Source organism: Cherax quadricarinatus, chromosome 72 (genome assembly GCF_038502225.1).
Source record: "Cherax quadricarinatus isolate ZL_2023a chromosome 72, ASM3850222v1, whole genome shotgun sequence".
NCBI lineage: Eukaryota > Metazoa > Arthropoda > Malacostraca > Decapoda > Parastacidae > Cherax > Cherax quadricarinatus.
Window position 1 is genome coordinate 135,170 of NC_091363.1, and position 12,770 is coordinate 147,939.

General features: G+C 40.5%; 1 protein-coding gene across 1 annotated transcript in view; it reads left to right on the forward strand.

The window, feature by feature from the left end:
- knk (protein Skeletor knk) overlaps positions 1 to 12,770 on the forward strand; it is a 176,331-nt gene that overhangs the window by 29,286 nt on the left and 134,275 nt on the right. Inside the window, exons 4-5 of the mRNA XM_070100241.1 lie at positions 381 to 489; positions 3,209 to 3,347. Of these exons, the coding sequence (XP_069956342.1) occupies positions 381 to 489; positions 3,209 to 3,347 (248 nt within the window). The remainder of the gene's footprint in view (positions 1 to 380; positions 490 to 3,208; positions 3,348 to 12,770) is intronic.

Below are 12,770 nucleotides of genomic sequence, written 5' to 3' on the forward strand. Positions count from 1 at the left end.
CAAAAATACCTCTTAATTTTGCATAGTAATGCCCCCAAAGTGCAAAATAAGAGAAGCTAGCAGTTCTTCAAAGCTTAAGAGAAGCCATGAAATGCTTCCCATCAGTTGAAAAGTGATAATTCTCCACTTATTGTGCATAATTTATCAAACTTTACAATAGATATGCATAGGACTTTTATATAGGGTTTGCTACTATCCACAGTTTTGTGTCCACAGCAGGTCCTTGGAACATATCCCCCGCGTACGGGGGTTCTACTGTAATTAGTGTGTGGGAATAAAGATTATAAAGACCAGTAATTAACCTAAGTAGTACAGCATATAAATTTGCTTAGGTGTTTCATCTGCTATGTTCTCATTCCTGCTAAACTCTTCCTCTCCAGGACCAATATCTTGGATCGTTACCTGAATAAAGACATTACTCTCACACTTCCTGACAAGAAGACAATTCCCGAGATTAAATGGCTAGCAGTATATGATCTCAGCAGATTGGTATGTTTTTTTTTTTTTTTTTTTTTTTTTTTTTTTGCAATACAGTGAATCTTCTAATTAATGGATTAATAGGGGGTGGGGAGCATCTGTCACACAGAATACTCCATTCTACTGAATGCACAGCAACATAGTAAATGACAGTATGACCTGTCTTTGAAATACTCATTTGTGCTTAATTGTTATTTGTTTACAATAATGTTTACCACTAAATGTATCATTGCTTAGTTAATCTTAAGTTAATTTTAAGCCTGCCCATAATGCTCTGCATACAAGGGGCTTTGGCATGTTACACTTAACCACTGTATTTCCTTGTACTTCTATGTATCATGTTCAAATTAATAATAAATAAAATAAATAAATAAAATCTGTAGATTCTGAATTATGAATTTTTTTTTATGATCATAATGTAGACAGTACAGTAATTTTACTTAACTTTTTATGGTAGACAAGGTCTGAGACACCACACTCCACCTTCCTTATTAGTTCAAGTTTCTGCTTAACAGTGAGGACCACACATTTCTTTTAGGCACCACCACCTGCTTTAGAAGCCATTGTTAATTGCACTTTACTTAATACGTTAAGAAAGTTGCACAGAACACTGTAAATCCAGGGAAAATTGAAGACTAATTGATGAGTATATGCTGCTGTGCAGCCATCTGATTTTGCTGGCTATTTTTTTTTATTAACACATTGGCCATTGCCCACCAAGGCAGTCACCCAAAAAAGAAAAACTTTCATCATTCACTCCATCACTGTCTTGCCAGAGGCATGCTTACACTAGTTATAAAACCTCAACATTAATGCCCCTCCTTCAGAGTGCTGGCACTGTACTTCCCATCTCCAGGAATCAAGTCCGGCCTGCCAGTTTCCCTAAATCCCTCCATAAATGTTACCTTGCTTACACTCCAACAGCACGTCAATTCTTAAAAACCTCTTGTCTCTATTTGCTCCTCTCTGACACATTCACATACGCTTGTTGGAAGTCCAAGCCCCTCGCACGCAAAACCTCTTTTACCCCCTACCTCCAACCTTTCCTATGCCGACCGCTACCCCACCTTCCCTCCACTACAGATTTATACACTCTTGAAGTCATTCTATTTAGTTCCATCCTCTCTACATGTCCAGACCATCTCAGTAACCCCTCCTCAGCCCTCTGGATAATAGTTTTGGTAATCCTCCACCTCCTTCTAATCTCCAAACTATGGATTACAGTATTTGCATTATATTCACACCACACATTGCCCTCAGATATGACATCTCCACTGCCTCCAGCCTTCTCCTTGTTGCAACATTCACCAATCATGCCTCACACCCATACAAGAGCATTGGTATAACTGTACTCTCATACATTCCCTTCTTTGCTTTCATGGATAAAGTTTTTTGTCTCCACAGACTCCTCAGTGCATCACTCACCTTTTTCCCCTCGTCAGTTCTGTGATTCACCTCATCTTTCATAGACATATCTGCTGACATGTCCACTCCCAAATATCTGAATACATTCATCTCCATACTCTCTCCCTCCAGTCTGATATCCAATCTTCTGTTACCTAATTTTTTTGTTATCCTAATCACCTTATTCTTTCCTGTATTCACTTTTGATTTCCTTCTTTTACATACCCTACCAAACTCATCAACCAACCTTTGCAACTTCTCTTCAGAATCTCCCAAAAGCACAGTGTCATCAGCAAAGAGCAACTGTGACAACTCCCACTTTGTGTTAGATTCTTCATCTTTTAGCCCCACACCTCTTGCCAACACCCGAGCATTCATTTCTCTTACAACTCCATCTATAAATATATTGAAGAACCATGGTGACATCACACATCCCTGTCTAAGTCCTTCTTTTACTGAGAAATAGTCTCCCTCTCACCTACATACTCTAACCTGAACCTCACTATCCTCGTGAAGACTCTTCACTGCATTCAAAAACCTAAATAACAAAAAAGGGCACAATACCGTGACTGGAATGATGCACAAATAACCCGCACATGAAAGAGAGAAGCTTATGACGACGTTTCGGTCCGACTTGGACCATTTACAAAGTCACACTAACCAGAAGTGGAGCAGGATGGCTATATATAGGCAGGAATAGGTGGTGGCAGTAGTAGTAGTAGTACAAGAATGGTATATAATACCGACAAGATGAAATTAAGACACATGCGCAACACCCGGGCATCCCTATCGTAGACGTTTCGGCATCCAGCCAGCCACTGGATGGCGAAACATCCACAACAAAGACAACCAGACGCCGCACATGTGTCTTAATTTCATCAGTAGTAGTAGTAGAAGAGGTAGTGGTAGTACTACCACTACCACTACCTCTACTACTACTACTATTGCTACTACCACTACTACTACTACTTCTACCACCACCACCTCTTCCTGCCTATATATAGCCGTCCTGCTCCACTTCTGGTTAGTGTGACTTTGTAAATGGTCCAAGTCGGACCGAAACGTCGTCGTAAGCTTCTCTCTATTATGTGCGGGTTATTTGTGTATCGTTCCAGTCACGGTATTGTGCCTTTTTTTTGTTATTGTTAATTACCAGTCATTTCTTTCTTATCTGCACTACATCCGCACACATTCAAACCTCCCTATTTTTGCAGCCAGCTCTTTTTGCTGGCTGCTGTTTAGCTTTGCTCATGTACAAGTGGCTTAGGAGAAAGTTATGAAAAATAAACACTGACAAATGAAGTACTGGTTTTTGCTTACTTTCCAGGAAGCTTTTGGTGACATTTACATTCCAGAGGGGTTTGAGCCTCCCCAGAAGATAATTCTCAACAAGCTCTCCTCCAAGACAGGTGAAGTTAAGTCAGGAGCTGTCACAATTATTGATTCAAAGACCATCATTATAGAAGGTGAGCAGTGAAAGGATAATCTTTTACAGAGTCTGTACTGTAAATGAATGGTTCAGAGAACCGACAAGTTGATAAATTAGACACATGTGCAACACTTGGGTATCTTTAATGAGGAAATGTTTCGCCACACGGTGGCAAAACGTTTACATTCCTGTCTGACTCGGCAACATCTTGGGATCTTAATACAGAAAATTCTTCACTTGCCTAACCCTTGGGCATGACCTACTTCCACATTGGACAAATGTGATACCACATATGACTGTTGCACCTCTCCTGCCTACGGTATATGAGCTACTTCTCCACAGATATGCCGTATTCTTTTCAAGATTGATGGACTGACCACATCGACTCAAGGCTGAGGGACTGATTACCTCAAACTACTGCTGTTCTTCACCATTCTCCTTTGTATGGACTGATTTAAGCCACTTGATGGCAAAACATTTCCTCATTAAAGATACCCAAGTGTTGCACATGTGTCTAATTTATCAGAGTCTACTGTAATTTTTAGCAAAAACAATTGTTGCTGATATTCATTGATCAGTGTTGAGTAATATGTTAATTTTTAAATTAGAACATGGGGTTCCTGTGGTCCTTCTGCAGATTATACAAAATTAAAATATATGTAGGTTGTGATATACTAGTTTTTTTTTTTTTTTTTAATTTTAATTGTCATCATTGCTTATAATAATTATAAATATTTGGGCTAATGTTGATAAGTCCAAAATTATAACAAAAACTTCATATACCTGAGACTTGTCATCTTGGCTTAGCAGGGAATTGAAGCACTGCCATTACTGACTGTAATATACCTGGTTAGGTTTAGGTTTAGCCTTGCAGCTTTCGTGATTCATTTGCCGTGTGCTTTGGGCACAGATGGTGCATCGTTAGGTCATTTGAGACACATTCGATTTGCCCAGTAGTTTGTAGTACTTGACCATTCCCCAGGATGCGACCCACAACAATTGACTAACTCCCAGGGACCTTTTTACTGAAGGTTAACAGGGACAGTGGGTGTGAGGAGACTCGCCCATATGTCTCGACCTGTATTGTATACATTATATTTTTCTTCATGTCAAGTGGTTCTTTCGCCTCTGTGATTTGCAGTCATAATGAAGTGCAATAGTCAACATAATCTTTGTTAGTTATCATTATCTCATTTCCCACTTTCATGGGGTTGGTACACTTTCTCAGAAAGACTGGAAAAACATTGGGTGAAATGTGTGTGTTAAAAGATATTGCCATTTACAGTAACTCATGCTGTTCCCACTCTTTGTAGCTAGTTGATAAACAAAACAAATTTTATTTCTTTGTGCACTGTACAAAATAAAATATTGTTGAGCACAAAAGAAAGGCACTAGCATGCTGTGCATTTTGGGCAGACTAATCTTAACCCTTTCAGGGTCCATGCCATAGAACTACGACTAAAGCCAGGGTTTAAGCCGTAGATCTATGCCAAAATTCTAGCGGCTTCAAATTTAGCATGAGAAGGGTGGTAGGCCTACATGGTCAGTGTGCTCAGTAAGCAAAAAAACGGAGTGCCCACATGGCATTGTGGGAACGCCATCTCAGTACGCTTTGTTCACCATACCTTGCGGCAAGGAAGCTCTCACTCCAAGGCAAATTGGGACTCTCCTCTCCCAAGTGATAGTTCTAACACTGATGGAAGTGGATCTGAAGAGGAATTTTAGGATTTTGATCAATTTGTGACTGAAGGCAATGCTCAGGATATCAAAAATAGTGCCAAAAATCCTGACGACCCTCAACCTTCGACCTCTGGTGCCGGTGCCTCTCAGTCACGTTCAGTTATACCTTGTAATAATGTTGGTAGAATTACTGACAATATGTAAAGTAAAACCTAGGTAGTAGGTACTACCGTCCTGCCAAGTGAGTGTAAAACGAAAGCCTGTAATTGTTTTACATGATGGTAAGATTGCTGGTGTCCATTTTTCTGTCTCACAAACACGCAAGGTTTCAGGTCTTGCTACTTCTACTTACACTTAGGTCACGCTACACATACGTGTTTTTTTTTTTTTTTTTTCTCAACAAGTTGGCCGTCTCCCACCGAGGCAGGGTGACCCAAAAAAGAAAGAAAATCCCCAAAAAGAAAATGCATTCATCATTATTCAACACTTTCACCACACTCACACATTATCACTGCTTTTGCAGAGGTGCTCAGAATACAACAGTTTAGAAGCATATACGTATAAAGATACACAACATATCCCTCCAAACTGTCAATATCCCAAACCCCTCCTTTAAAGTGCAGGCATTGTACTTCCCATTTCCAGGACTCAAGTCCGACTATATGAAAATAACCGGTTTCCCTGAATCCCTTCACTAAATATTATCCTGCTCACACTCCAACAGATTGTCAGGTCCCAAGTATCATTCGGCTCCATTCACTCCTATCTAACACGCTCATGCACGCTTGCTGGAAATCCAAGCCCCTCGCCCACAAAACCTCCTTTACCCCCTCTTTCCAACCCTTTCGAGGACGACCCCTACCCCTCCTTCCTTCCCCTATAGATTTATATGCTTTCCATGTCATTCTACTTTGATCCATTCTCTCTAAATGACCAAACCACCTCAACAACCCCTCTTCTGCCCTCTGACTAATGCTTTTATTAACTCCACACCTTCTCCTAATTTTCACACTCCAAATTTTCTGCATAATATTTACACCATACATTGCCCTTAGACAGCACATCTCCACTGCCTCCAACCGTCTCCTCGCTGCTGCATTTACCACCCAAGCTTCACATCCATATAAGAGTGTTGGTACTACTATACTTTCATACATTCCCTTCTTTGCCTCCATAGATAACGTTTTTTGACTCCACATATACCTCAACGCACCACTCACTTTTTTCCCTCATCAATTCTATGATTAACCTCATCCTTCATAAATCCATCCGCTGACACGTCAACTCCCAAGTATCTGAAAACATTCACTTCTTCCATACTCCTCCTCCCCAATTTGATATCCAATTTTTCTTTATCTAAATCATTTGATACCCTCATCACCTTACTCTTTTCTGTGTTCACTTTCAACTTTCTACCTTTACACACATTCTCAAACTCATCCACTAACCTTTGTAATTTTTCTTTAGAATCTCCCATAAGCACAGTATCATCAGCAAAAAGTAACTGTGTCAATTCCCATTTTCAATTTGATTCCTCATAATTTAATCCCACCCCTCTCCCGAACACGCTAGCATTTACTTCTTTTACAACCCCATCTATAAATATATTAAACAACCATGGTGACATTACACATCCCTGTCTAAGACCTACTTTTACTGGGAAGTATTCTCCCTCTGTTATACACACCCTAACCTGAGCCTCACTATCCTCATAAAAGCTCTTTACAGCATTTAGTAACTTACCACCTATTCCATATACATGTACTTGCAACATCTGCCACATTGCTCCTCTATCCACTCTATCATATGCCTTTTCTAAATCCATAAATGCAATAAAAACTTCCCTACCTTTATCTAAATACTGTTCACATATATGCTTCAATGTAAACACTTGATCTACACATCCCCTACCCACTCTGAAGCCTCCCTGCTCATCCGCAATCCTACATTCTGTCTTACCTCTAATTCTTTCAATTATAACCCTACCGTATACTTTTCCTGGTATACTCAGTAAACTTATTCCTCTATAATTTTTACATTCTCTTTTGTCCCCTTTCCCTTTATATAAAGGGACTATACATGCTCTCTGCCAATCCCTAGGTACCTTCCCCTCTTTCATACATTTATTAAATAAAAGTACCAACCACTCCAACACTATATCCCCCCCTGCTTTTAACATGTGTCATGATCCCATCAGTTCCAGCTGCTTTACCCCCTTTCATTCTACGTAATGCCTCACGTACCTCCACCACACTTACATTCTGCTCTTCTTCACTCCTAAAGGATGGTATACCTCCCTGGCAAGTGCATGAAATTACCGCCTCCCTTTCTTCCTCAACATTTAAAAGTTCCTCAAAATATTCTCGCCATCTACCAGATACCTCCCTCTCCCCATCTTCTAACTCCCCTACTCTGTTTTTAACTGACAAATCCATACTTTCCCTAGGCTTTCTTAAGTTGTTTAACTCACTCCAAAAATTTTTCTTATTTTCATTAAAATTTCTTGACAGAGCCTCTCCCACTCTCATCTGCTCTCCTTTTGCACTCTCTCACCACTCTCTTCACCTTTCTTTTACTCTCCATATACTCTGCTCTTCTTATAACACTTCTGCTTTGTAAAAACCTCTCATAAGCTACCTTTTTCTCTTTTATCACACCCTTTACTTCATCATTCCACCAATCACTCCTCTTTCCTCCTGCCCCCACCCTCCTATAACCACAAACTTCTGCCCCACATTCTAATACTGCATTTTTAAAACTATTCCAACCCTCCTCAACCCCCCCACTACTCATCTTTGCACTAGCCCACCTTTCTGCCAATAGTCGCTTATATCTCTCCCGAACTTCCTCCTCCCTTAGTTTATACACTTTCACCTCCCTCTTACTTGTTGTTGCCACCTTCCTCTTTTCCCATCTACCTCTTACTCTAACTGTAGCTTTTTTTTTTTTTTTTTCTTCTTCTTCTTCTTCAACAAGTCGGCCGTCTCCCACCGAGGCAGGGTGACCCAAAAAAGAAAGAAAATCCCCAAAAAGAAAATACTTTCATCATCATTCAACACTTTCACCACACTCGCACATTATCACTGCTTTTGCAGAGGTGCTCAGAATACAACAGTTTAGAAGCATACACATATAAAGATACACAACATATCCCTCCAAACTGCCAATATCCCAAACCCCTCCTTTAAAGTGCAGGCATTATACTTCCCATTTCCAGGACTCAAGTCCGACTATATGAAAATAACCGGTTTCCCTGAATCCCTTCACTAAATATTACCCTGCTCACACTCCAACAGATCGTCAGGTCCCAAGTACCATTCGTCTCCATTCACTCCTATCTAACACGCTCACACACGCTTGCTGGAAGTCCAAGCCCCTTGCCCACAAAACCTCCTTTACCCCCTCTCTCCAACCCTTTCGAGGACGACCGCTACCCCGCCTTCCTTCCCCTATAGATTTATATGCTTTCCATGTCATTCTACTTTGATCCATTCTCTCTAAATGACCAAACCACCTCAACAACCCCTCTTCTGCCCTCTGACTAATACTTTTATTAACTCCACACCTTTTCCTAATTTCCACACTCCGAATTTTCTGCATAATATTTACACCACACATTGCCCTTAAACAGGACATCTCCACTGCCTCCAACCGTCTCCTCGCTGCTGCATTTACCACCCAAGCTTCACTAATAATGATCCGATATATCAGTTGCCCCTCTATAAACATGTACATCCCGGAGCCTACCCATCAACCTTTTATCCACCAATACATAATCTAACAAACTACTTTCATTACGTGCTACATCATACCTTTTATATTTATTTATCCTCTTTTTCATAAAATATGTATTACTTATTACCAAATTTCTTTCTACACATAGCTCATATATACACACCCCGCTGGGTTTTCTTCTATTTTCTTACTAGTTCTTGTTCTTGTTTATTTCCTCTTACCTCCATGGGGAAGTGGAACAGAATTCTTCCTCCATAAGCTATGTGTGTTGTAAGAGGCAGCTAAAATGCCAGGAGCAAGGGGCTAGTAACCCTTTCTCCTGTATATATTACTAAATGTAAAAGGAGAAACTTTCGTTTTTCCTTTTGGGCCACCCCGCCTCGGTGGGATACGGCCGGTGTGTTTAAAGAAAAAGAAAAAATGTAAAGTAAAAGGACACAAGTGCAACTAATGTGACATTTTTATTGTGGCAATGTTTCGCTCTCCAGGAGCTTTATCAAGCCGTTACAAACAGTACATGGACACAGGGTATATATAGGTTCAGAGTGAGGTGCAGTACTAGTGGTAGTAGTGATATAAGTTGTAGTAGTAGTAGTAGTAGTAATACAATATGGTAGAACAATTAACTTGCACATGAGTAAAATGAATATAAAAGCTATTACTTGGTTAACATAAAAATAGGTTAGACAAATATTTGTTGGAGGCTGAATAGAGAAGGCCTGTTTCAGTGTTCATTCTCTGTAATGTGCTTGTGTAGTATCAACAGGAGAGACAATGTGATGGCAGGGTTTACTGTTTTCAGGAGGATTCTTGCTAAGACTTCAGAGATGGTGAAGCTGCCTTTGTTTTATTTAATTGTATTAGAAACAGCAATTAGTGCTGATTCAAGGCACTTGCATATGCAGAAATTAGTTTCTTTGATCACTAATTGGGCGTTCCTGAATTTCTTGAGATGAATGGTGGAATTTCGGTGTTGTACACAAGCATTGTTCAAGTTATCGTTCCTACATGCATAAATGTGTTCATTGAGGCGGGTGTCGAGGTTTCTTGCTGTTTCACTTACATAAATCTTGTCGCAGCCTCCATAGGGTATAGTGAAACCCCCGTGTTGACTGGTTCGTGATGCTTTGATTTTGGCCTGGTTAGATCCTTTATTGAAGCGCTGGAAGCGATGGCAGCTCTGGTGTTAGCTTGTGAAAGTACTTTAGAAACATTCAGTGCAACCTGGCTGTTGGGAAGAATTATAACTTTGTTAGGAGTGGTGTTGCTGCTTTGAGAATTTGAGTTCTTGAATTGAATGTCATTATTATTATTATTATCACACTGGCCGATTCCCACCAAGGCAGGGTGGCCCGAAAAAGAAAAACTTTCACCATCATTCACTCCATCACTGTCTTGCCAGAAGGGTGCTTTACACTACAGTTTTTAAACTGCAACATTACCACCCCTCCTTCAGAGTGCAGGCACTGTACTTCCCATCTCCAGGACTCAAGTCCGGCCTGCCGGTTTCCCTGAACCCCTTCATAAATGTTACTTTGCTCACACTCCAACAGCACGTCAAGTATTAAAAACCACTTGTCTCCATTCACTCCTATCAAACACGCTCACGCATGCCTGCTGGAAGTCCAAGCCCCTCGCACACAAAACCTCCTTTACCCCCTCTCTCCAACCTTTCCTAGGCCGAACCCTACCCCGCCTTCCTTCCACTACAGATTGATACACTCTTGAAGCCATTCTGTTTCGCTCCATTCTCTCTACATGTCCGAACCACCTCAACAACCCTTCCTCAGCCCTCTGGACAACAGTTTTGGTAATCCCGCACCTCCTCCTAACTTCCAAACTACGAATTCTCTGCATTATATTCACACCACACATTGCCCTCAGACATGACATCTCCACTGCCTCCAGCCTTCTCCTCGCTGCAACATTCATCACCCATGCTTCACACCCATATAAGAGCGTTGGTAAAACTGTACTCTCATACATTCCCCTCTTTGCCTCTAAGGACAAAGTTCTTTGTCTCTACAGACTCCTAAGTGCACCACTCACTCTTTTCCCCTCATCAATTCTATGATTCACCTCATCTTTTATAGACCCATCCGCTGACACGTCCACTCCCAAATATCTGAATACATTCACCTCCTCCATACTCTCTCCCTCCAATCTGATATTCAATCTTTCATCACCTAATCTTTTTGTTATCCTCATAACCTTACCCTTTCCTGTATTCACCTTTAATTTTCTTCTTTTGCACACCCTACCAAATTCATCCACCAATCTCTGCAACTTCTCTTCAGAATCTCCCAAGAGCACATTGTCATCAGCAAAGAGCAGCTGTGACAACTCCCACTTTGTGTGTGATTCTTTATCTTTTAACTCCACGCCTCTTGCCAAGACCCTCGCATTTACTTCTCTTACAACCCCATCTATAAATATATTAAACAACCACGGTGACATCACATATCCTTGTCTAAGGCCTACTTTTACTGGGAAATAATTTTCCTCCTTCCTACACACTCTAACTTGAGCCTCACTAGCCTCGTAAAAACTCTTCACTGCTTTCAGTAACCTACCTCCTACACCATACACTTGCAACATCTGCCACATTGCCCCCCTATCCACCCTGTCATACGCCTTTTCCAATTCCATAAATGCCACAAAGACCTCTTTAGCCTTATCTAAATACTGTTCACTTATATGTTTCACTGTAAACACCTGGTCCACACACCCCCTACCTTTCCTAAAGCCTCCTTGTTCATCTGCTATCCTATTCTCCATCTTACTCTTAATTCTTTCAATAATAACTCTACCATACACTTTACCAGGTATACTCAGCAGACTTATCCCCCTATAATTTTTGCACTCTCTTTTATCCCCTTTGCCTTTATACAAAGGAACTATGCATGCTCTCTGCCAATCCCTAGGTACCTTACCCTCTTCCATACATTTATTAAATAATTGCACCAACCACTCCAAAAACTATATCCCCACCTGCTTTTAACATTTCTATCTTTATCCCATCAATCCCGGCTGCCTTACCCCCTTTCATTTTACCTACTGCCTCACGAACTTCCCCCACACTCACAACTGACTCTTCCTCACTCCTACAAGATGTTATTCCTCCTTGTCCTATACACGAAATCACAGCTTCCCTATCTTCATCAACATTTAACAATTCCTCAAAATATTCCCTCCATCTTCCCAATACCTCTAACTCTCCATTTAATAACTCTCCTCTCCTATTTTTAACTGACAAATCCATTTGTTCTCTAGACTTTCTTAACTTGTTAATCTCACTCCAAAACTTTTTCTTATTTTCAACAAAATTTGTTGATAACATCTCACCCACTCTCTCATTTGCTCTCTTTTTACATTGCTTCACCACTCTCTTAACCTCTCTCTTTTTCTCCATATACTCTTCCCTCCTTGCATCACTTCTACTTTGTAAAAACTTCTCATATGCTAACTTTTTCTCCCTTACTACTCTCTTTACATCATCATTCCACCAATCGCTCCTCTTCCCTCCCGCACCCACTTTCCTGTAACCACAAACTTCTGCTGAACACTCTAACACTACATTTTTAAACCTACCCCATACCTCTTCGACCCCATTGCCTATGCTCTCATTAGCCCATCTATCCTCCAATAGCTGTTTATATCTTACCCTAACGGCCTCCTCTTTTAGTTTATAAACCTTCACCTCTCTCTTCCCTGATGCTTCTATTCTCCTTGTATCCCATCTACCTTTTACTCTCAGTGTAGCTACAACTAAAAAGTGATCTGATATATCTGTGGCCCCTCTATAAACATGTACATCCTGAAGTCTACTCAACAGTCTTTTATCTACCAATAAATGTCATCTGATGTTAAAAAAAATTGTTCCTATAAACCCACTAGACTATATTATTTTTTTTTTTTTTTTTTTTTTTTTCAACAAGTCGGCCGTCTCCCACCGAGGCAGGGTGACCCAAAAAAGAAAGAAAATCCCCAAAAAGAAAATACTTTCATCATCATTCAACACTTTCACCACACTCGCACATTATCA